The sequence below is a fragment of the Pyxicephalus adspersus genome, chromosome 7 (assembly GCF_032062135.1).
Source record: "Pyxicephalus adspersus chromosome 7, UCB_Pads_2.0, whole genome shotgun sequence".
NCBI classification, from domain to species: Eukaryota; Metazoa; Chordata; class Amphibia; order Anura; family Pyxicephalidae; genus Pyxicephalus; species Pyxicephalus adspersus.
Window position 1 is genome coordinate 56778198 of NC_092864.1, and position 26086 is coordinate 56804283.

At 35.3% G+C, this 26086-nt stretch overlaps 1 protein-coding gene and 1 long non-coding RNA gene across 3 annotated transcripts in view; one reads left to right on the top strand and one right to left on the bottom strand.

Annotated features, from left to right (window-relative positions):
• ERBB4 (erb-b2 receptor tyrosine kinase 4) overlaps positions 1-26086 on the top strand; it is a 510543-nt gene that overhangs the window by 340905 nt on the left and 143552 nt on the right. For both annotated transcript variants that reach the window (XM_072418550.1, XM_072418551.1), the window contains exons 4-5: positions 5504-5629; positions 23227-23292. In XM_072418550.1, the coding sequence (XP_072274651.1) occupies positions 5504-5629; positions 23227-23292 (192 nt within the window). The remainder of the gene's footprint in view (positions 1-5503; positions 5630-23226; positions 23293-26086) is intronic.
• Positions 10309-18576, bottom strand: LOC140335705 (uncharacterized). Its single transcript, XR_011921748.1, has 2 exons — positions 18295-18576; positions 10309-10469 (listed from the first exon to the last, which is right to left on the bottom strand). It is a non-coding gene; the product is annotated as an uncharacterized lncRNA (long non-coding RNA).

A 26086-nucleotide genomic window follows, 5' to 3' on the forward strand; every position in this document is an offset into this window, starting at 1 on the left:
AATAGTAGAATCATGAGTATTCAATTAGTCAGGGATTGGTAAGATTAAAAAAAAAAACTTAATAGTCAACAACATTGTAGAATATTCATATTATAATCCAACCTTTCTAATCCTTTTTATATGGGGAAAAAGTTCTTGTATTTAGGAAACCATTTCTATAAATACAGCCACAGCTTTTAGTGTATGGAACTACATAGCATACAATGTGATGATCAGTGGGTAGGATACATCTTACCTTGCTGGAGTGTCACTCTTACAGATGGACAAAAAGATCATTGGTGTCACTTAAACCTACCTGAGAGGCACAAATTGTTCATTGCTCACAGAACCCCTAGCAATCTCTAGAAGAACCCTAGGATTCCTCGGAACCCTGGTTGAGAAAGAAGATTTACTATTTAACTAAGATATATAGCAATGACACTTTTTACAGGAAAATCTGTAACTTACAACATTCCTGGCCCCTGTGGCTAGTATTCTAGTATTTAAAAGACCTTATCTCAAGCACCAGTGCAGAGACCATTACTGGCTTACAGGTAGTCCCCGAGTTAAGGACATAGGGACGACTCCTAGATACGAACTGGGCTTCCCTGCTCCCTCGTGTGCAGAAGGGAGGCTTGGAGGGGGGAGGGACTGTTTGCTAAGCGCTGCTGAGGTTGTGGGTGATCTTAAGAGCTGAGCTGATCTGTTTCTTTTTGCATATCAAAGCACAGCTTGCTCCAGAAGTTAATGAAAGTCTAGGCTCCAAAAAGCTTATTTTGTTTTTGCTTTGTTTGTGATTAGCTCACAGTGAGGATTTTATACAGTAAATGACACCACACTGCCTATTAACCGCCCTGACGGTGATCCCAAGTGTGGTTTGGTGTAAATTTTATGTGTCAAGAGTGGTAACCCTGAGCCACACTCAGGGTAGGAAAAAAAAAACTTGTACCTGCTCCCCTCGATCCAGTGGCATCCTCAGTGATCCCCGGCCGGCTTTTCAATCACATCCTTGATGTGATGTGTGAAGCATCAGTACGCTGGGCAGGCGTGGCTGGGTGGGAAATTTTAAAGCAGATCACAGTAAAAAAAAGTTATAAAAATAAATCCAAATAATAAATCCAAAAGTTTATCGATTATTGTACCCTTGTTTGGACAAATTTTAAAAAATTAATTTTTTTTTTTTAATTATTAAATACATTATACTTTATAATTATTATTTATAAGTATTTATTATATTTTAATTTATAATTTGTGTTTCAAATTTATCATATTCGGGAGTTATTCCTATGAATTACAGACCTAAAATAATAAACAACACATTTCCACGCAAAACAATGTACCTCTTTGACATAAAAATACGGACATAATCAGACCGCCAGGGAGGTTAATATGTTGAGACAAACATTTGACCTGATTGCATTTATTAAAATAATGTACCTGTTTCGACTTACATACAAATTCAACTCAAGAACAAACCTACAGTCCCTATCTTGTATGTAACCCGAGGACTACCTGTATTTAGAAGCTCAGGGAAAATAATATTTTTAAAATCAAACAAAATTCCACAACACAAAAGGCCAAAATGTTGAGGCTGAACCTTATTATTGCATGGCTACCTTTTATCCAGTCTTTTTCTGTCCACTTATGGTAATATACCATATATATCTCTCACTATTTACACACTTCTATTGGCTCAGGCTCCTTAGTAGTGTCATTGGTGGCATGCTTTGCATAAAGATTGGACAACACATAGACGTATCCAAAAGTGATTTTGGTTTAGTTTTCTTTCCTGTCTAATGAAATAATATTTTGATACCCTTTAAATCTGATTACAAGCAACATAAAAATAGTGTAATATGAATGCAGTGGCGAAAAGCCACCAATCACGATACACTTTTCATTTTGTGAAATAAAATCCTGATTCATTAGTGAATTACAGCAAATTAACTTTACAATCCCAGTGAGCCTATTACTCTTTAATACCACTTTCTGTATCGTTCTTCTAAAAGTATTCCCCAGCAGGCAGTAGTGAAGTGGTAGATGACGTCAATCAACAGATAGATCTACAGTCAGTAATCTGTAATAAACTCAGTGACAGATGAGACTTCTAATAATTTATGGGCTATAATCTTCTTTACAATGGAAAAGTATTAGCATTCCCTTTCATATGTTTCTTAGAATTGGTGGGGATCCCTGATTAAATTAATACACAATCAGACTAGAAAACAGCTTATGCGTGATATGCTATGTAATAAAAAATAACCTGATTTTTTATTATTAATATTTAGCTACAGCAGTTTTAATTTACCTTACAACCAAAGTAATATGGCTTTGTAGCTATTGGAATATTAATACACTTGATTAAATATAAAACTGTTTATTGGAGCGAAGAGGGATTTTAACCACTTGTTTTATATAATGCTGACTGATGAGAGAGGATTTTAGCAGTCAAATTGATTCAGAGTCTATGTATTAAATATTAACTGCAATTTGCCATTAATGTCATGTTTAGAGAGGCATTCGGAGCATATTTGAAGTTATTTTGTGTTCTTTGTCACTGTTTTATATTTTATGAGACAAGTGTGGAATATAAAATCTATATAGGTTAATAAAATGTTTACAGTCCTGCGTGTGCAGCTCATTCCAATTCATTTCTACGTTTGCAAATAGCAACGCAGTCTGTTAACTGTTAATGGATTTTGCTTCATGTTTTGTTAGGAGTACTTTGTGGACATGTAAATTGTAGGTTAGCAAGAGTTCATTTGCTTGCCAAGTTAAAGTGAAGCTGCGCAGTATGCTGAACAGGCATTAAATATACCAATGTTTCAATGGGGAAGATAGTACTAGATGAAGGAATTCCCATTCAACCACCAATCAGACATTACAGGCAGCTGTAATAAGGTAGAGACCATATTTTTTTCATCTGTTTCGCTTTTTTACATCTAAAATCTTAAGAAATGTTAATTAGTAAAAGTAATTAGCTATGTCAGCTATTTTACTTGCCAATGGTTTTTATAAACATTCATCCAGTTCTAAGGATTACACAGCTCTATTAGACAGCACAACCCTGCCCTGTAGTTGACCTAACTTTTCTCTGCCACATCTAAGTTACACTCATAGCTCTTATTTCCACCCCAGCTGGCACCATGGCAGAGGTGTGTCAAGTGTCCTTTTTCCCTTTCTCCATAAGCTGGTTGGCATATAGCCCATCATATTAGTATTTGTAATAACTTTCAGGGACAAATATAAAAGTTTAATAAAAATGGCTTTAAAAAAGCCCTTACAAAATTTGATCTAGACAACAAACTAGGTTTTATTATATTTTCACCTATGCATACATAGGTGTTCTACGGTGCTTCTGTTTCCCTTTGCTTTCAGCTAAGTTGACTCAGGGCCAGTAGAGCAGAACTGATGCTGCTGGGTTCATTGAACCCTAAAACAATCTCAGCTGCTGCACAGATGAGCACCTGGCTTCCACACACAGGAACCTGTCCTATGAGCTTGGATTTGAAACTGGAGCCAGGTACTTGTCTACACTTTCTGTGGGTCTCTACCTTATAAGTGCTGTCAGTAAAGCTCAATTTACTACATACAAAACAGCCAACATCCAAGTTAGACTGCACATACAAATACTTTTTATTGTCTTGGTGCACAAACACAATGTTACCTTTCTTTAGGCTGTGAAAAAAATTCATCAATGTGTCATGTGTATGTGAATCTCTAGATTATCAGTTCTTGATGTTCCACAATTCAAAAAAGGTTGGTTCTCTAAGCTGCATGAGTATTTGATGTTTTTTTTATTCATATTTTTCAAAAATTACTTTCAAAATTCATATCTAAATTATTTCTCCAGGATAGGAAAGCCTAGACAGAAATATGTTGTTAGACCACCACCATTAGGATTAGGAAATACAATATTTAGGGGTAATGCATAAACACATAGAAAGAAAATAGATAATGGGAATCACAAATATATATATATATATATATATATATATATATATATATGATATACATGAAAGAGACGTAAGTAGTACAATTTCAGCATCTAGTATGTTTTTTTTTTTGTTTTTTTTTAACCAATTAGTATATCCCATGGCTTACTATGCTGCATTTAACCTTTCTGGATAGGGCACTGTAACATCTAAGAGATGGCATTGAATAAACACAAATAGAAAATATTCAGGGCATCCCTTTTTCTTTATTTTGTATGAAGTTAATTGTTGCATAATGCAAATACCTTTGCTTGGTAATAGAGATGGTCAAAAAGATGCAAAAAAACTTTTCTATGCAAATGCATTATGCAGAATGTTTCAATGTATCAAATTCTTCAAAGTTCAAAAGTTTGCACTCTATTAGCCATTTCTATATGGCAGCAAGGCAGAAGGTCTCTTATACCAAGGCAAGTGTTGCACAGTTAAAGAGATTTTCACTGGTGTCCTATAAATATTAAAATTAATACAACCCTCAGTCAATTAAAAAAAATGAAACTTAAAAAAAGTGTAATTTTATGAAAATGTGCACACTATGCTCTACATTTGATCAGGGCAAAACCCAGCTGCAAGAGTGACATCTTTGTTAAGGTGTGGTCGGAGGTGAAGGCATTGCTGCAATTGTCGCAACTCTGGAGCCCATGACAGATGTAAGAATGTTGCAAACTATTCATCTCAATACTGCTCACCCAAAACTTGCTTGTTGCACGTAATATTAATTTATGTTAAATAATCAGATAAGGCAGTCTATCTAAGGCATTGTGATGATGTTTGGAAATATTCATTGTTTTTTTATATCTTCTTCATGTTTATAATACAAGATACAAAACGTATAAAAAGTGTTAATTTACCAACAACTCAAATTCCATTGTCAGTGATTTATTCCAAAAGCTCTGGGCACAGATCAAGTCTGAACATTGTCTCTAGTTATGGAACAATATCTGATGTGTCACTTAATGTCAATGAAGACAAAAGCATGTACAGAACTTTTTATTAATTACTGTGATTTTAAAAGCTTTTCTGGCACCAAAACATTCATATTATTTCCCATGCATGTTTAAAACGAAAAATAAAAAAATGTAGGAACTTTTCATAAATAACCAAACTTAGCAAAGAATGCAAACTGTGTGCCAATTCAATAGGTGCTGCAAACAATCTGCTATCTTCATTGTCCTGACTTGGCAAAAGCTTAAATGTTAGACATTCTTTATATCCATTAATTAATTGCTTCCTTCCTGTCAATATGTAAGAATTCATTTTAGGAAGAACAAACTAGAACACAGATGTACAAGTATAAATGTGTTGGTTGAACACAGAATAAAAGCTGATCATGACATAAGGTTACAAGTTCTCTATGATTTAGGAAGATTTTGATTTACTGGACATGTTACTTAATGCTTGCCAGTATTGCAGGAAATGTGGGTGACATGTACCACTGAGAATACAATTGTGTAGTAACAATGTAAGTGCACAAACAGCAAGTCTTTTGTTTCCTTGTGTTTTATTTGCTTTGTTTTGTTCTCTCATTGTAGAGATCCTGAATGGTGGAGTGTATCTGGACCGCAATGACTTCCTATGTCATGCAGACACCATAAATTGGCAGGACATTGTTCGCAATCCCAATGCTACAGTGTTTCCAATGAGCAAGAATCCAAACTGTAAGTGTATATTTGTTGTATCTATATATGTATATTGGTGACTGGTGAAGGACAACTCCTAGGTCTGAGCAGGCATCTAAACTGCTGTCCCCAATTTATGATAAAGGTAGTTCATTGGGGCAGCTCTGTCCACTTACATCACAGATTTACTGTCCTTGTACATAATGAAGATACAGGGCCTGATTTATGAAAGCTCTCCAAGGCTGCAGAGGATACAATTTTGTCAGTAAAGCTGGGTGATCCAGCAAACCTGGAATGGATCTGGTCCAGGATTGAAAACATTTCTTAACCCCCCCCCAGCGTTCTCATTATCTCCTTATTTCCATGCAAAAAGCGTTACATTTTGTTTGCATGGAAATTTATTTTACATTGTAGACTATAATTCTTAGGCATAACTCACCGAAATATGTCCAATATTTAATAAATTTAATTTAAAATAACTTTAACTTTAAATAAAAAGAACACAAAAATCTGTTAAAAAAATAGTTAAACATGTAATATAATTGTACAGTAGCATGTATAATATATAATATAATTATATATATGTTATATGAAGATTTCTTTGTATTGGACTCAATAATACAGCTATTTTTTGAATTCATTACAAAATTATTTGAATTTCTCGCCGCTCCTCCCGCCTGCACCAACGCATGCACCGACATCACCGGGAAACCACGGAGATTGTCTCTGCATTCTCAGGCTGAAGATCGAAGAGGAAGGGCACGTCCCCAGGACCTGGGGGGACCAGCAGGACGACGGGGGACACCAATGGAGCAAAGTAAGTGGCTTTTTTTTAATTTTAAAGGGACCCCGAGTGTGACTTGGGATTACTGCTTTTTACATGTAAAATTCTGTAGTCACACTAGGGAGGTTAACAAATAGCAAATGACTTTAAGGAAATCCATTCCAGGTTTGCTGGATAACCCAGCTTTACTGTGAAAAGTGTATCCTCTCCAGCCTTGGAAAGCTTTAATAAATCAAGCCCACAGTGAAGTTATGCAGACATGGGTATCATATTTTACTAATGCACGTCATAACAAATTTGGGGCATTTCTAAAACTAGCTGTTAAATTTATGCAAGCATTGCCCTCTCTAGCTGTTTAGATCTGCATAAGGAAATATTTTAAAAAAAGCTTCAATACACTTATGTACATATAAATATTCAGGAAAATGTAAAAGCAATGAATTGCAGATACTTCTGATTCATCACAGAGTGAACAAGAGATGTGTGCAAACATGGCCATCACTGTGAGTGTAGTAGGAGTAAGTAATGAAGTAGGTAATGGGCAACCATGTTTAGGATCACTTCCACGCCCATAGTTAGATGTTATGTTGTTAATGATAGCCCTACACTTTCCTTGGTTTAAGCTAGATGACAACATAAATATTACTAAAAAACGATGGAAATTGAAAACTTAAAATCATCTCACTGTCTAACTGAAAAGGGGAACCTACAATATCAAAAGAAAAAGAAAATAAATGCTTGTTTGTTGAACTACAGAAGCGATTTAGACTCACTAATTGTTATCCACACAAAAATAAAATAAGGCACGAAAAAAGTAAATAGTGTATGTTGGCTCAACCCACTGTAAATCTTTCTAACCTTGACCCTGGATCAAAACACTTGATGCAAAAAACAGCCTTGATTACCAGTCCACAAATTAAATGACACAATTAAGAGGCCAGTGGTGGCATAGAAATAGGACATATAGTAATTCATTATTTAAAACTGCAATAACATTTCTTTCAAGTGGAACTAATCATCATTTTCAGTTTTATTATCTCAAAAAAGTTCAAAATATAGTTTTAAGCAACAGATCAGTTGTTTACAAAAAATGGTGTTCTTGTTTAAAGACAAAATATAGGTTGTGTTGCTCTTTCTATTTACAGACATCACTTTAAGGACACCAAAAGTTTGCATTTTCCAAATATAAATTAGAAATTGAAAACCGTTAAACCTTGTACCTAATAATTGTAATCTTGAGATGAGTTTTCATTAGTGATTTTTTTTTACACCAGTTGAAATGAACTAATGCTATAAACAGGCCACCTGCTTGGTTCCATGGAGAGGAGAGGCAGGAAGGCAAGTAAAAGGTTTCCTGCTGTGTCTACCCCGATAGTAAACAATAACTGTTATTAGTTGTCTGTAGTTCAATAATCTGACACAGAAGATTAATAAACAACCTTATTAGACATCTGTACTAATGCTAGATTTTGACCCAATATGATCAGGAATGATCACCGGGCAATGAAAGTCTACTGTGTGTACAAGCCCACGCTTAAATGCTCCTAAGAGAAAACGTACTTTGAGAGTGTCAGTGTCCAACAATGTGCTTGTTTACTCACTATTTGTGCACTTTAGAAGATAGAAGTGTTTCCCCAAATATATGATTGACTTGTAGTGAGAGGGAAATTATTTTGGAGTAATGGGACCTGTGCAATCCAACCCAACACCAGTATGAAGACCAACTTTTGGCTCAGTGGCTAGTCTTCTGGCCTTTGCAGCACTAGGTCCCAGGTTCTAATCTCAGCAAGGACACTATCTGAAAGGCGCTTGTATATTCTACTCATGTTTCAGAAGATTTCCTCTAGGCACTCCAATTTAAAAATTTGTCCTTAGCCTGTGGTAATGATTATGGTAGGGACATTAGATTGTGAGCTCCTTTGAGGGACAGTTACTATGGACTTTGTAAAGTGCTGAATAATATATCAACACTATATAAGTACAAGTTAATCATAATAATAATAACAACATTAGGTAAGCTAAAAAAGCAGGAAAAGTATGTAACTATTGATATAATTCCTTACCAGTGGTCTATATTGTCCAGAAATATGATGTCTATTCTGCTGTCTGCCTAACAAGAGAAGCATAACACATTCTAAGACTGGTTTAGTTTAGTCTAGCAAAGTGCATTGGCTCAAAAATAAAACATTTATTTTTCACATTTTACTGTCCCGACTACTGTTAACATAAATTTGATTGGATGTTATAGGTGACTGCAATCTGTATAACATTTTTGTGCTTTACAGAGTTTTATTATGTATCTATTAAGTACAATACAGAAACATTAGAGGATCCTTCTGGTTGACTGGTGTATGAGTTTAGTCTGTAAAGCATCAGACATTACCACTGTTTATGACATTCTAATATTTTCCTGCAGCCAATTCCCATGTTACTGGTTTTATTACAGTATATTCCTCGTTATGTAGTATAATGCCTACAGGTGAATAGAAAATGCATTTGGTTTTCTCCCCACTGACGATTGTGTCATTGTTTGAATATATGACATTTTTTTGTTTGGGTATAATTTCTTAATTAGAGGATAAGGGCTCTTAGTTCTGAACTGAGGAGGCAATATTGTTAATGTCAGTTAACAATGACCCTTATAGCCTGCTGTTATTTCTAATAACATAGTTTAATGACTCTTCTGCTTGGTTAATATTACTCTGAGTGGTGTATTTCTGAAAGTGCCCAGAAAACATTGCTAGTCTGTAGAGTCTCAGAATGAATTTAGCAAAGCAGCAAAGTATTGCAAGAAATGGCTCTACCAGGAACATATTGTACAGTAGCGGTGAGCATCCTCATAATGCTCCATCAAACAGCTTTACAATTACAATAAAGGCACAAAGTGCAGGCAAGCACAGAAAGATAGGGCCCTATTTGAAATTACCAAAGTAATTATTATATCTGGGCAATGGCTATTTACTGTAAAATGTGAAAGACTAAAATAATTCTAAAACATTTAAACACTTTGTAATTTTACATAAAGTATGAGAGCATTGGTGTCCACAACTTAAACATCCATTGCCGATTTTTGCTTGGGTGGAGGATCATTTAACAGGGACAGACTTGCTTCCATGAAACAAAACACACTTCAAGCTTAAAAAAAAAAAAATTAAACTTTAACGTTAACTATTTACCTAACACCTAAAATAAAATCCTAACTTGAGTTTAAAACCAGGACCATGCACTAATATTCAATCTAGATGTTTTTGTTTTCGGCTACTTAAAAGGTAGCCGGAGATCTTCTCTCCCTTTGGTTGTCTAGGTGAAAAATAAAATGTCCTGGTTTTTGACTAATAAAAAGATGCTGTTATCAGTTTCCAAAGGTTTTGGTCTCTTCGGATTGATCATTGCTTATCTAGAGACCAATTGTTCTCTGGACTCATGATACCTTTACAAGTCCTAATTTGAATATTGTCCCCATATATATTTTAGTGTAATAGTCTTTGATATGGTTGATATGGTTTGGAAAACAAAACCTGAACCCCTTAGCTCCAACACTATTCCTAACATGACAACCCCAATTTCACCCCAGGTTTGCTATGTTTACCTAATTGAATTCTGGAGCTATAAACACCAAAAGTTTTTAATCCCCGAGATTGACATCTCAGCACCAAAAGCTAAAAATTTGTAATAATATTGTTTGGTAGAAGCATTTGCCTACATACAGCGGATTTCTCATGAAATAATCCCATTTAGGATAATGCACACAGGCTCCTAGCCTTCTTTGGGCTAAAATGACGGAGAACATAGAATAATGTGTTTCACTTAGCTTCAAAGAAAATGTGAATACCAAAAGCTCTTTTTCTTGTATTATAGGTTTATCGATTATTTAATGTACAAAGCATACCTAGCTAATGCACTTTCTGTCAAAGCGTATTAAAATAAACACCAATAAGTTGTCAAGTCAACTTTATTTTCCTTATTGTCCTTTATCCATGGTAAACGTGAGATGAACAAGATGAACATCCACATGACATCGGCAGTAAGCAGTCCTTTAATATCATGTCAACATACCGGCATGTTTTCCGCTCAAGCTCTTCGATTTATGATAATCTGAGATGAGATATTGATTGGAAATAATAAAGTAGTTAGTTATTAGTAGCTGAGACATAAACAGCCTAATTTATCAATATATATTGTTCCATCTATGAGCAGTATCATACAACATTTACTGGAGTTGTGCCCCTCTACTATCCTGTACAAAAATATATTGGAAACGTCATACTTTACTGGTATTTGCCTAATGTGTTGGCAATTCTTCCATAACCTATAATAATAGGCGTTTAGGGTATAAAATAATAAATAAAAATGGCTTTGAACAATAACTTTGTATTAATGGTTGCAGAAATTATTCTGAATGTTGGAAAATTTTTCCTGTTAGCATTAGTATACCAAAATCCATAGAAGTGATTGTGACCATAAATCACCAATGCCAAATAGACAGTCTGACTGTATAGATGATTACATATTGGCAGCTATGTCATTTGATTGAACACTAGACAGATATTTCAAAAAGACACAATTGAAATAAAGTTGAAATTTTGGCACAAGCATATTTAAAAAACAAAAAAAAAGAAACATTTTTAGTTTTAATGCACACAAATGATATAATTTTGAAAGCACAATACCATAGTAACATATTTAAACAGTCGTATAAAGTACAGATTTATTTCACAGGAGGCAAAATAAAAACAGAGTACGGTTTCCAAAACACTATATTAAGTATAATTTATATTTCACTTACTTATGGCCAAAGTTATGATTAGAATTTATGCTTGGGACTAAACCCATTAAAACCCAGTCAATTAGCACCTCAACACACCCAATCTCAATCACTGCACTTCCTGTGCTGCTGAAACCCTCCCACTGTGGGCTGCAGTGTCAGGGAAGTGGAGCATGTGAGACATAAATGAAGGAGATAGAGGACGTTTTTTGTTTTGTTTACGAGGCTTGCCCATTCTGTAAAAACGCGAATGTTTTTTGTCTTACAGGAGCCGTTAGTCGTAATTTAGGTGAGGTTTCCTCTAATTTGGAGGTCAAGTACAGTCTCTCCATTAAAACAGAGCTAGCAAAAAAAAAAAAAAAAAAAAAAAGAAAAAACAGCAGGGGTCTTAAACAATCTTTTCTCTAACAAAAGCTAAACTTTGAGCTCCCGCTAAATAAGCAGCTGTTATGTTCCAAGTGCTGTTTTGGAAGTGATGAGACTACTGATTGGAGGACCCTTGAAATGCCTGGTCAGTAGTAGGTTTTATATGTGCTAAAATAGTAGTAATAGAAAATTATGGAGCAAAAGTTTTTTTTTCTTCTTACATGACAATATATGACCAATAATGCTGTAATACAGTATCATTAAAAAAACATTCCTGTCTTTGTGTCATTCATGCCATTGGATATTCTGGGTCACTCTAGGTAATGCCTTGGCTGTCCAATCCTCTTATAAGGTCTTTCACTGACAGCTTAAAAAAAATGGAAAATAATTTATGTGGAAATTGATATAACTTTTCCGTTAGCGAAGGATTTGCCGATGCAGCAGGAGGAGCTCAATATAAGCGTATATATTAGGACATGCAGATGGCAAACATACTGCACAAAGAATAGTAAAACATGATATTAAGACTAATTTATTATCTGCAAATGCATGTCATATTATAGCAGGAACATTCTCAGCAAACTGTTCGCTTGTCAAATGGCTGTTTGCAGTTGAGCCCACAGCTTTTCAGATCCAATTAGTCACAGAAAAAGCAATCACAGGCAGAGAACAGAACCTTCACATTTGTCTTGTCTGAGGAAGGTTGATGATGTTGTACGGGGAGGGGGGGATAATAGGTGATTCACAGCTAGAAAATGTCCACTGATTTGTCTGACACTAGGGTCTAATAATCTGAAAGGTCCCTTGTCTTTTCTAACTACCTCCACCTTCTGGTTTTATGTCCTCTGACTTTTCCTGGGTATGGTGTTGTACCTTGAAATCTCACGCTAATATTTATAGTAGTAGACACCGGAGTTTCATCTGTTTTATAAGCGAAGCATAAAACGTGACAGCTGATAAAATCTGTACCTAACATGGCCTTTGCCTGCTAGCTTTATATTCCTAGGAAAGACTTGACCTCTAATCTCTGATATTTTCTCATTTACAGCATTGCTGTGATTGTGTTGATAAAGTGTACCCAAAACTGCCATTGTTGCAGCACATGCTAGCTGCCAAACAGGACAAGTTCTTTTTGGAGTTTCCTGCTTTGCCTCATGGTTACTGCTGTCTTCAAGGCTATGGGATATAGTTCCTTATCAGTGATGATGAACTGAAAATGAAAGCAAAGTTACTTCTTCCTCATACAAATATTATGGTTTCTTTTACTTCATTTAAAGAAAAACTTTATTTATTATGGCTCCATTTGTGTTATCCAATGTTATATATACACATATCTTGTATACTTTTTGTATAATCCAAGAATTTTTATACTTGAAAATGTCACTAGACAAAGAATCCCAGTTTATACTTGGGTTACACCACTAGATGGTGTTGCATCCTCAATTTAATCTCCCTGGTTGTATTCCCGAGTGTGACTCAGGTTTTTCCATACCAAAAGCTGTAACCACGAACCATACTTGGGGTGGAATTGCCAGGGAGTTTTAAACTCCTACTTGGTTCCCACATTCCAGCGGCATTTTCCAGCAGTACCCACAGCGTCCTCCAGCCATGCCCGGCATCTTCTTCCCCTGGCGAAGGCAGCTGAACATCTGGGTAACATAGCGATGCCTGGCTGGCATCTGTGTCCCCAGCGTCCCCGGGAATGTTGGGGATGCGAGACCAGGGGAGGCAGATGCTGGCCAGGCATCTGCTTAGGACTGTGTGGCTGGGAGGCAGGTCCATGGAGATGGTGGGCGGGTCCATGGAGGTGGTGGGTGGGACCAGGTGGGAAATTTTAAATATTGAGGATTTCTAAATGTACCGCTTTTACATTTAAAAATCCTCATTATTCATACCGCCAGGGAGGTTAAAATGTATAGCAAATTCTTGACATTTTCAGAGTTTGTTACTCACTTTTTATGGTGACACAGCACTATCTACTGGTGGCCAAAAGTGACCCATCATTACCAAGAAAAAATTATAAAATACTTTAACCTATAAAACAAGTAGAGAGGATAAACAGGCTGAGCCCATTGAATTTTAATAAATGTTTTAAAAGTAACCCACTATGGATATATTGATATATCTATATATATATATATATATATATATATATATATATATATATTAGGTACTATAATACTATTTGCCTTTAGTTTACTGTTTTGAATGTTAGCAGCGACAGCTGCATTTTTCATCCTAGGTTTATATTAAGGCATAGGGTGTAAATAGAAAATGGGTTAAGACTTTGATAATGGAGTATTCATCTGACTGCTTACTTATTTCTGTGATTTCAATTGAGCTTTAGGTGTACCTGTCTGTTCTTGCCCTAAAACCTAATTTCCCTGCGATAACTGCAAATATTTGTATCTTCTGTTCTGTTTTCTGTTTATGCTAGCAGATCATCGCAATGAAATTAATAACAGTAAATGATACCGTCATCCTGGTATAATACAATGTACTGTATACATAAAAAGATTTTATTTTTCACTCCTTCAGAAACAGACTGACAGTCTGAAGGTTGTTTATTTTGTAAGAGTAAAGAGTAAGTAGTTTGTTTCTTTAGAAAACCTCAGCAGAGATGCAGGAACCATTACATACCGCTAATAGCTGAAAGTGATGTGTGAGATTAAACCCCATGAATAACTAAAATTTCTGGAGAAAGCTTATTTTGAAGTAGAACAAACCCCAACCGTTTGCAAAATTGCAAAGTAACAGCAATAATGCTTACACGTCTGTCACTGCTGGGGAGCCCATTAAATCAAGGCAGAATTGTCGGTCAGTCTGGACCCAGTTCTACTTAATTATGTCCTTTGAAGGTAATGTACTATTGTGTGTGAGCGTGTGAGAGTCGGGAATGGTTGATTTCGCTGTGCTGCCCCATGCCTACGCAGAAGCGTGAGGTGGGCCAGAATTGTCTACATCTTGGACAAATTAAATTTGGTGTTCTTGTGAACGACAGCAGTGGTCAAACGTGAGAGGTAGAGAAAAAATCATAACAAAGGCACCGGAATAAAAATGCAGGATTTTTTTTTGTGGTCGGCTATGTATTGAAGACAGCAGAGCTGAGTCAGTGGAATGAGCTATTACCGCCAGTTGGAACACTGAGGAGAGGGAGCAATACAGTGTCTGAAATCAGGAAAGAGGAGCCAAATTACTGGTGTCAGCACACACCACTTAACAAATTGCCTTTATACTTCAGCTTCATGCCTACACTTAATGTTATCCCGAGGTTTTTAAGATTGCTCGCTCTTATAAAAATGGAGAATCCAAATATAGTTTAAGGGGAGTGTATTCATTGTACAATGCTTTATTTAACACTGTAATGGAAGCTTACAATAGAATACTATTATACTGTATATATTGTGTGCTACACGAATCTGTACTTATCGATTCTCTGCATGTTTAGTATAGATCGTACCAGTGATATCTCTATGTCAGCACAATGAAAATTTCTTTGGAAACAGTCACTGGTTTTTCAGGACAAGAATTTTCTATGGGATTTGAATCACCCTAGTTCATACATGATCTATTTAATAGAGCTGAGTGATACCCAGAGCTATTACCCAAGGCAAGGAGAGAATCTTTTATCATAAGGTGCATGAGACAAGTTTCTTCCCTTGCCTTATAGCCCTTTAGCTGCCTCCTGCTCAGTTCTCCTGTCAGTTGCTTATCACAAGTTCAGAGGACCTTGAGCAGCAGTAGCAAAGCATGATGTATTCCTGGTCATATTTTAACACTTTTTCTTATCTTTTCCAAAGCTTTAGCTAGAGTTCCACTAGAGTTGAATTGTATAATAGAGTTGAATTGTATAATACTTCAAAGGTTAGAATACAGGCAGGTATAAAAGACAAACAAATGCAGATCTTATATATTGTAATGTTTACTTGAAATGTATTCGGGTTCAGCACTTGGACAGGGAGTAGGAGAAGCAACATACAGAGCCAATAGTTGGATTATAATACTGCTCATATGCAAACAAGGGACATACCGATAGTAGGAGAGAACAGAGCGATAAGCGCATTAGTCTGCTTCACTTTTTATTGCTTCGGCATGTGTTGGGGAGGAGCAAACCCTGTAAGTGGTATTCAACTGTAGCACAAAAATCAGTTAATTGTGTGTAATTTCAAAAATTGGATGGGGGGGATTTAAAATTCCTTGGCAGGAAATCAGCCTTCTAGTACTGTATATACTCAAGGATAAACTAAATGTTTTTTCCCCTCAAAGAAAAATGCCATTAGGAAAAAAACATTGGTTTACATTTCAGTATATGGTGTTGTGTCCTCATGTAAAGTGTGTAATACATTCTTGCCATCTGAGAGATTATGTTGTCTCAGATGGTGTTGTTATATTATGAGATAGTATGTTACACACTTTACATGAAGACACAGCACCATCTACTGGTGGCCAACAATATTGCACAAAAGTTCATTTAAGACCAAGTGACCCACCATATAATCAAAAATAAAAAAATATTTTACCCTGTACAATTAAGAAAGTATATACAGCCTAAATCTATGTGATTTCATTTTTCCCCTTTAAAAAAAATATTTTAAAAATAACACGCAATGGATGTGTTTGTTTATGTTAATTATTTTGCCATTTATATGTATTACTGTTTTGAATGTTGGCAGTGATAGCCTCACTTTGTGCCTTAGGTTTATAGTTCTGTAAAAGTATTTTGGTTTATGTTTAGGTACAAATAAGTATCTTGGTTTATATTTAAATCAGATAATTTTTGAATATATACTGTATGTATTTTTATGTATTCATCTTTTTGATGGAGTATAGATTTAAGCTATCACTTTTCTTTTTTGTTTTTTGCTTTTTGAGCAATATAAATTTTAAAAATAATGTTAAGGTTAACAGATGTTGCAGGTCCCATTTTTTGGTAGGGACACTAGAGTTTGCAAAAGACATCTAAAGTTGCCATTTCCAGTCAAGACTTTTGTAGAGATTGGATCAGTCTTAGCATTTTCATGGTAATGAATAAAGTGAGTTGTAATCATCTGATGCTTTTTAAGGTTGACTGTTTATAAAGCTATGGGATTTTGTTTTTTTATTATTTCCATTCTTATTCATCACTATCTGAGTCAAGGTGAAAAAACAAAGCAATGTTCTTTATTTTAATTACTCTGCCCATGATTTAAAATTTATTTTGTAGTTCATGCAACTGTGCTACACTGCAAAGTCTGGATGGTGTGTTTCATGGTCAACCTTAATTTCCCACAACCAAGGTCAAATCTTTGCTTATTGTACACAGCTGAGAATTTGGATTCATTATGGCCTGTTTAGAATAGAAAAAGCTGACTTTGTAAAGTGTTTGCCTAGCTTTGTATTTAAGGTGAGGATGGGTTCATTTGGAATACCAAGTCAAGTGCTTGTAATTTTTTTAAAAGAACTGCATTTTTCCTGGCACATGATTGGAGGATTGAAGTAGCACCTTCACCAGTTTAGTTCCCCAGCCAATATGGTAATGTTTGTAAATATTCAGAGACCCAGCCTCAAATCTGCCCACTTCAGGTGATTTTTGCTCTGGCCAAACATCTTGGCTCATTTCTGCTTTGTTGTGAGTTGTTGATACATAGTGCCAATACAGGAAAAATGATCTTCCATATCGGGATGTGACCTTAAAATTGGCTGCCATTTGGCTTCCAGTAAAAATAAGAATCTGTAGCATATGGTTTCATGCTATAGTCTGTGAAGCAGAAGGTACAATTTCAGTATATTGTGTAAGCTCTGACAAGATGACAGTTTTGAGCAACAGTGCATACTATAAACTGATTTTGTTGTGCAATCATACTGTTTGCTTATTTTTATGTGGTCAACTTTTTGTTTCTCTAGTATTATGACTCCTGGTATCTTTTGGCATTGTTGACATTTATTATTAGCTCAGAATGTTATATCAGAGTGCCTATGGCTCCAACACGTCCAAACTACCATCATGACATTCCTCACCACTTTCTCCTGCATATTAAAGGGTCACCTTTTTGTTTCCATAAAATAAATTGGACTATGCAGGTGAATAAACACTATAGTCTTTAGGATTTCCCTACCGGCCCTAATAAATTCTAAATTAAATTTCAATGTGCCCTTTCTACACCTGCCTCCTAAAAGTCTAAACTACCTTTCCAGGGGATTCACCTTCCAGTCCACAGATATGTTGCTATATAGAGAGCCTCCAGATTTCATCTTTTCTAATACAGAACTAGTCCTTTCCAGGCTTTACCCCCCAATTCCTGCTTCCTTCCCTTCCTGTTACTGTATATGCATATGTTGCTTTGTGTGATTTGTTTTTTTATTATATAGAAAATGTAGCACTTATTGCTTATATTAGGCTCATATTGGCAACAAAAAAATTGTGGGGTGTTGCAATGCTAAACCATAACTTATCTCAATATCTCAAATCGTATTATTCTGTTTGGAAATGTTAACTGGAAGAACTAGTGAAATTCCTCCTAAGCTGCCTACAGGCTTCAAATATTTGATGCTGGAAATCCCTTTTCCTGTAGAAGTAGAAGTAAGGAGTATTACACACAGAGCCTTTTTCAGATCTATAAAGGGGGGAGGGCAGACGAGAGGGAAGCACTCCGCTGAGTACTCATCCATTGGAAATTACAGCAGTTGCTGGTCAAGGTAACCATGGTGGATCACTAAACAATACTGGGGGACCCCTGTACACTTTTAAAATTTTTACCTAGACAAACACAATCATTCGTCTCAAACAACAATTCCAGTGAGTGTACATACCTGTAGAAAGCTTTTGATGGTAATTAAAAAAGCATATGAACTTCCATGTTTATTATTGTATCCAAGGTTCCTCAAAAGTCCACAGTTGCCTTTGCTACCTTTTTATCCAGCCAAATGTTTTGATCTGTCCCTGAATGTAAACAAGTAAAATCACAGGCATTTAATTCCTCTACTGGAAACTTCTTATTTGTGTGACTTCGCTCTTATTGCAGTCAAACAGAAGAAAATTCTATTCTTTGCCACAGGAAAAAACATATCTTGGCTGATTTTCACATCAGTGCTGCATGGCCGAGTGCACTCACTTGATAGAAAAGCATTGTGTGATGCCTCCTGAGTTAATATAGTCAGGAAAGTTGAAGTGAGTTCCTCAGTTTGATAATTAACCTTCTAACAGCACAAGAGATCAGAAGATAAGTGCAGAGAAAGGAGAGATAGAGAAGCATTTCTTTCTTTTTTTTCTTCACACAAAAGAGAAGGCAATGAATCTGTAGAATTACAATGGTGAATGTAATACAAGGACAGGGAGAGCATCGCCCGCAGGCCCAGACGTAGCAGGTTTCGCGTTCAATGCTATCTCTCAGCCTGGTAATGCTCAGCCGCTATTCTACTGCTAAAATAATATTTTTATTCTGACAGTCAGTATCTGCTTTTTAAACTGTTGAGCTTATTATTTTATTCTCCTAAAATTAATCTTTTTTCCCTTGGAGATTTTTTTTTTCTCAGAGGGAAAAAAAAGTTATCATTTTAACCAAACAAGAGATAGCATCATGCAGAATCTCTGGGAAGGAGATGCAAAAACTACTCCTAAAGGAAAATGTTACTTTCCTTACAAACAGATGTGACATTTAAAGTTTCCAAAAATCCATTTTGTAGTTACATTAATAATTTCTTTACTTATTGTAGCAGGGCAGCAAGGTTGGCACTCTTGCCTTTGCAGCATTAGATCCCAGGTTCCCATCCCGGAGGAGTTTGCAGGTTCTCCCCGTGTCTGTGTGGGTTTCTTCTGGGTACTGCGGTTTCCTCCCACAATCCAAAAAAAAAAACATGCAGTTGGGTAAATCAGCTTTCTCTCAAAATTGACCTTAGACTGTGGTAATGGCATATGACTATGGTAGGGACAATAGATTGTGAGCCTCTTAGAGGTACAGCCAGTGACATGACTATGGTCTTTGTAAAGCGCTGTGTTATATGTCAGCATTATATAAATATTAGTTAATAATAATAATTTTTACAGAGTTATGGGCTCCGGCATGACTGCACTGCCTGCAGCTTACTGCCATTCCCCCCAAAATTCTGCTTCCTTTTCATAAAATTGTCTAGCTGTTTTTTTTAGAAGTATCAGTGTAGTTGATAGATAAATAGTTGATAGATAAATAATTAAATGTTTTGGATGATCTGTTGGAGTATTAAGTATTGACACTGTGTATCTTTGAGATGATATTTTGATATTTTTTGTTTTTATATGTACTAAAACAGCAGACACCAAACTATAATATATATATATATATATAAATATATATGTCTGCTTTGGAATAAGTCCAACTTGGTATAAGTCCTGTTTTGACATGAAAAATTTTGCTTGGTATACAACCTTTGTGCTAGAACTTGTATGGGTCAAAATGAGTCATATCACCGCACGCTACCCTAATTTACCTTTCTCGAGACAAAGCCACGGTTGCCCAGGGGTGTCACTACGCCAGTTGCTACCATTCAGTGAACAACCCGTGCTATAACTCTATGTGAATTACAGAACATCTCCTCCTCCCTTCTCAGCACCTCGACTCTTCTCAGTAAGGTAAAGGGAGGTTAAATTTTCATTTATTTCATCTAATTGCTTTTGTATTTATGTACTTTAGTATTAAGCAGTGTTTAAATTATTTTATACAACCCCATCAATGAATAATAAATATGCCAATAACAATAGGATTTTTTTTCATGGTAACGGATTAATCATTTTCCTTGTATTTCTTATGGGAAAAAGTTGTTTGGTATAAGTCAAAGGATCTGGAACGGATTAAGGATTTATACCAAGGTACCACTTGTATGTTTATATTGTATTCATTGTGTGTATGTGTATGTATGTGTAATTATATGTGATTTTTTAAGTATACGTTTGAGGTGCATGATCATGCTGGGTTTTTCATCATTAATTATGCACATTCCATGGTAATTTATATTAACTAAGCAGGTATTCTGAGAACTTTAAAAACTGATAATGGATTATTGCCATTTGTAATTCTGCATTGCATTCATAATAAGGAGGTTGACTCAAGTCAATCTACAGTGGAACAACTGTGGACTGAGTTGAGGTGTGGGGAAATCCTTAAAACTACATTACACTACACTTTAGAGCACACAGTTTTCCCATTTCTATGAAGGGATTATTATAGCTATTCTGAAATGTTGGCTGGTTGCAGGATTGTTAGATTTGTCATAAATATTTAGAGGCTGTATTGATCTATTTTACTTCATCTAATTAAACACCTTTTTTAACCCGCACTTGATGGTCCACTTATTATATTTACTTTAATCTATTCATTCCGTAAAACACCCTTAATTTATTTTAAAAATTGTATTTGTTTTGATTTTATATGCTTTGTAATAATTAGTTGTTATCAAGTGTGTGTTATGGATTTCTTCACACTTTAAAAAGAATTTCTGTAACACTTCATAGAAAAAAATTTTTGCTGTTGCTGAGGTTTTATTTCTTGAACAGCTGCCATAGTGCACAGACAGGGCACAGGTCACAGACCAATGATAAGTAAATGTGTTTGACGGGTTTGGCATTAGAATCATGGCGTGCTGGCAAAGCCAATGATACTTTAGTGCCAAATCCAGCCCTACATACACAAATGAGTTTATGGCAAATATAAAATCTTAATTTACTTTGTAACAAATTCATTACAATACTGAAATCATGGCTTCAATTATTTATTCAAACCTCTCATTTCACTAAAAAACTAGCCTTCCACTTAACATTGTGACCTTTTGTTCCGTTTTTTTGCTTTACAGAACATGCCAAAGCAATTCTTTATTGAAAACATATCCCTACCCTTCTGAAGAGGCATGACAAACATGATGTTTTTCTAGCTAGTCATTCCTAATCCCCTTTGTTATAAATCAATTAGGACTCATTAAGGTTGTGCACTAGGCTCCAGTAACTTCCTAATAATAATTATCATTATTACTGATTAAAATGATATTATTTGTGCCAGATGGAGCCTCCTCCGGACCTTTTCTCTCCATCCTCCCACTATCCTATTGTGGTAGACAAAAATCATTTTGCGCGATCATGCCATAATGATTTTATGATTGAAATAAACAGATGGCTCAGTGACAGGAAATAATACACCTTAGGATCATTGTAACACCATGACACCTGGAGATGACATAGCCTGCCATTTGATAGATATGACCATAGCTCTTTGGCAGCATAAATGTAAATTAAGAACAAAGTTTCATAGCAAAAATTTGGAAATTGCTTTTTATCCGTCTCTGTCTGGGCTGTAGCCTACAAATGGAAAAAAAACTTGCACAGACCACATTATTACTTTGTGGGTTATGGGCACAATCAATGATATAATATTATATAACAATAGGATAATGCTAGTGGGTAGACGTTTCAAAAATAGACATTTAGTCATTACAATTATTATCACACTGGCTTGTACTTACATGTTCACCTTTAATGTAAAAAAAGTTTTACTTTGGTAAACTTTGCTTTGCTCTTGCATTTTAATTCTTGCAAATTCTATATTTTTAAACAGAAAAAAAACAAATTTTTACATATTTTATGTTGGTAGCTTTAAAAAGAAGAGCTGCCTCACTGAAGCTCACCCTGAGTGTGGAAATTACTATCTGGCTTCCTATTGACACCAAGTAATTCTGATGGTTAAATCATACTCTTTATTGGCTAACTTAAGTTGTTAAAGTTGCAAGTGATGCATTAGTTCCCCTTTTCAGTCTCATTATATAAAGTTGGAAGAAGGAACTCAAGGCATCCTGAAGACTTGCATCTTTAATAAATGTTTCCATGTAAACTCCAACTTTTCTGTAATATTCGATAGATAACACAATACTCTGCTTTACTACTGAAGAGCCAGAGAAAACATAAGGTCCTCTTATGTAGCTCAATATATAAATGTACATATAAATGCTGAGGTCCATGACTCAAAATGTGAAATTTAAATCAAATAATATGCAGCCTGTTGATTAAATGTTGCCTAAATTCATTGGAAATGTATTGATAAAATTAATTTGCTTGCTTATCAAAGTCAAATCATTAGACATCCATTTAACATTCATCCAGTTAAAACTATGTTCCCCATATATCTGTAATATCTGTACATCTGGACATTCTCTATGTCTTGTACAAATCAGCTGCAACAAATTTGTAACTAGTGCCATGTTGTTTTTTGTTTGTACTGCATCTTTAATGGATATTATTACTGTTACATTTATACTTATCCTATGCCGGCAACATTTTGGCCGTGATATTGACATTTATTATAAGTTATAGTGAGAGGAATAGCATGAGTCAGTTAAATTGATCTATGGATACCTTATGAATACTGTTGTACATATTTGTGTTTATTTGGTATGTTGAGTTGAGTGTCATTCAAATTATATTGAATAGTTCAGACCTAATTTAGGATAATTTTGAAATATTAGTTAAATATAGTGCACATATAATTACTGTCATCCTCATGAAATCAGCTATTATGTATATCCATGTTCAAGTCAGGTAAAGAGGTTTGTCCTGGTCATGGGTAAAGTGTAAGAATGAACAAGATTTTTGAAGTCAAATGATGTCACAAACCTATATGTCAAACTAATATTTGCATGAATGAGAATTTAAAAAGCATGCCCTTGATTTCTAAGAACATTTGGTCTTATGAACATTTAGTAATGCAAATTGCTCTTTGTTCTCAGGTGGGAAATGTCCAAAAGCATGCCCTGATCACTGCTGGGGGCCAACAGAAAATCAGTGCCAAAGATGTAAGTAGCATGTTTTTTATGTATTTACATTCCAAAGCAATATGCATTTGGTAATTTATTTGAATAGGGCTTTTATTAACTGGTAAGGGTTTAGTTGTTATCATTTAAAGGTTAACATAACTGAATTCTCTTGTAACTGTAATGCATAGAATGAATTAAACCCCCTAATTTCTGTAGACTAAAGATCTGTTCAACTTGACAAGGACTTAGGTAAGAAGCCATGTATAAGTTAGGTATATCTTAAAGTGAACACTGGCTGTGTTTTTAATCAATAAAGGCTTGTCAGTAAATAAAAGGGGATCCATTCTTTATTTGTGTTACCAGAAAGCAAATTAAAGCAGTGATATGGTGGATACATTTTACCCATCTATCCATCATGTACCCATCTATCCCATATATTGTAAAAAGAACTATTCCTATTCCAAAGAAGAAAGGCAAAAGGTCAATTGGTTAATCTTGAGACATTGGTAACTTTACAAAAAATCCCTGGGATGTGTATGACATCAATGATCTACCTCCTCCCATTTGTGACCACACAGTATATGTGAATATTTCAAGTTACTGTTTTACCACTTTTTTTCATGATCGCTCATAAAGTTTTAATATATGATGAGTGAATTTGTGGTATCTCCAAACCCCTTAAACATCAGCAGAGCAAAGCAGCCTTCATGTACCTTCATGGATGTGTTTTCCTTCTATAGTTTACTCAGCCTTGGGTAACTGCTATACATTTCCCCTTAATATTATACCTTACTAATACTGTTACTATTGCTTAGGTAATGTGCTATAGTATTGTGCTTTGTACACTGCAATGCTACATATGGGGTTCTGCAATATATTGTATTGTACATATGCAATGTGCAAGCCAAAAGCCTTGACTTTGCTCTTTGATCTCCAACTCTCTTCCTTTGTTATTCCATATTCAAATGTGGGAGCCTCAGCATCTAATTTACAATCTATATGTTGTGGGATACCAAAGGGTAGGATGGTCATTACAAAGCAAAACAGAATTTTAGGAAGGTATTGTTCACATTTTAGGGACTGGTGGAGTTCACACGTGATATTGTAGATGACCTTAAAACTTTAAATTTTCTCTGCCTGCTCTGCTAGTTTAATGGGATTTGGTGTACCATGGATTCATATAAAACAAACACACAAAGTATACAGAGAGGAGCTTTACAAAGCTTCCTGGCTAAGAAACCATGGCAGTCTATAACTGATGTCATGCTTATTGAGTGCGACATGAAGGTGAACAATCACTGTTTCCCTGTCACACCAAACATATTCTGCTGCAAAAATACCGCATGTCAAGCTGCCTAAACACAATGGAACTCATCACTTGTTGTGAATAATATTATTCCTAGTATTTATTTATGTAACTCTAACATATCAGACAGCATTGTACATAGTCATGTAACTAATACAAATTATAGATTATATTTATAAAACAGGAAATCTGACATTCCCTCAAACATTTTCTGGTGGGAATCTCCCAGGCCCATGTTTTCCAATGGCAGTAATTTGATTCCCACCAGGGAATACACACATAGGGCAAAACACACACATACACATGGGGCACGTTTTTTTAAACTGTGTTGCTAGTTATTAGGTAAGGTCAACACGTCACCATTTTACACTGCTAAGGTCTCATACGATTATAGGCCTGATTTATTAAAGCTCTCCAAAACCGGAGAGGATAGACTATCATAGAAGGACCTGGCTGATCCAGCAAACCTGGAATAGATTTCATAAAAATCATTTGATATTAGTTGGCCAATATTTTCAGTTCTGGACTGGATCCATTCCAGGTTTGCTGGAACACCCAGGTTCTCCCATGATAGTCTATCTTTACTATTCCTGGGGAGCTTTAATAAATCACCTGAATATGTCTATAAAAAAATATATACTTCTCGAAAGCAGATATAGTATATTACCCACTAATGTCTTATATTTGTGGAAAAATTCAGTGGGTAGATATCACATCCTTAGTCATAGTCATTCCTACCTAGCCATTTAAAATCCAAGCAAGTGGTACAAGTGGAAAGGGTTATGATATGCCTTTACAATGCTGCAAAATGGCAGAACTAATTACTATGGTGCAGATATCTTACTACCAGGGTACCCGATAAATAAAGATGTGCTCTGCTATCCACTCAGGAGAAAGGCCTTGTATGTACTATAAATGGCAGTCAATAAAATTAAAGCTTATACTCTTCAGCAGGTCAGAAATCTAACATTTGTTTGGCTTGTATGGATAAAACTTCTACTGTGTTTTACTTTCTGACATATGTTACATATTTTTCCTTCATCATTGGAACTGATGTGTTAAAATGAAAAGCATTTTCAACCATTCAACCTAGCTCAATCATCATTAAGTGTTCCTTTGGTATTTGTCACTATTGATTATAGGATGCTCATCATAGCGGAGCAAATACAGTTTATACACCTGACAGTGCTAGGTTACATTTGATCATGCTATGTGTCATGATAAGTGTCATTTAGTGATGACCTAACCAGCAGTATTTATATGGGAATGTCTAGGCTACCCAAAACTAAATATTTACATCAGTATTTGTATCAGCTTTTGGGAAGACATTGCAATAAAGTTCTTTTCTTTCTGTGAATCTTCTAGAATACTGTACACACAGCACCTGTTAGATCTTTTATCTTCATCTCTTAAAAAATGCAAACTGTAAGCTAATATCCAATTAGGATTGGAAAAATCTAGCAAAACTTTGGTGCAAGAAGCAAGAAAACAGCTGAAACAGCATCCCAAATCAATCAGGATTGCCCA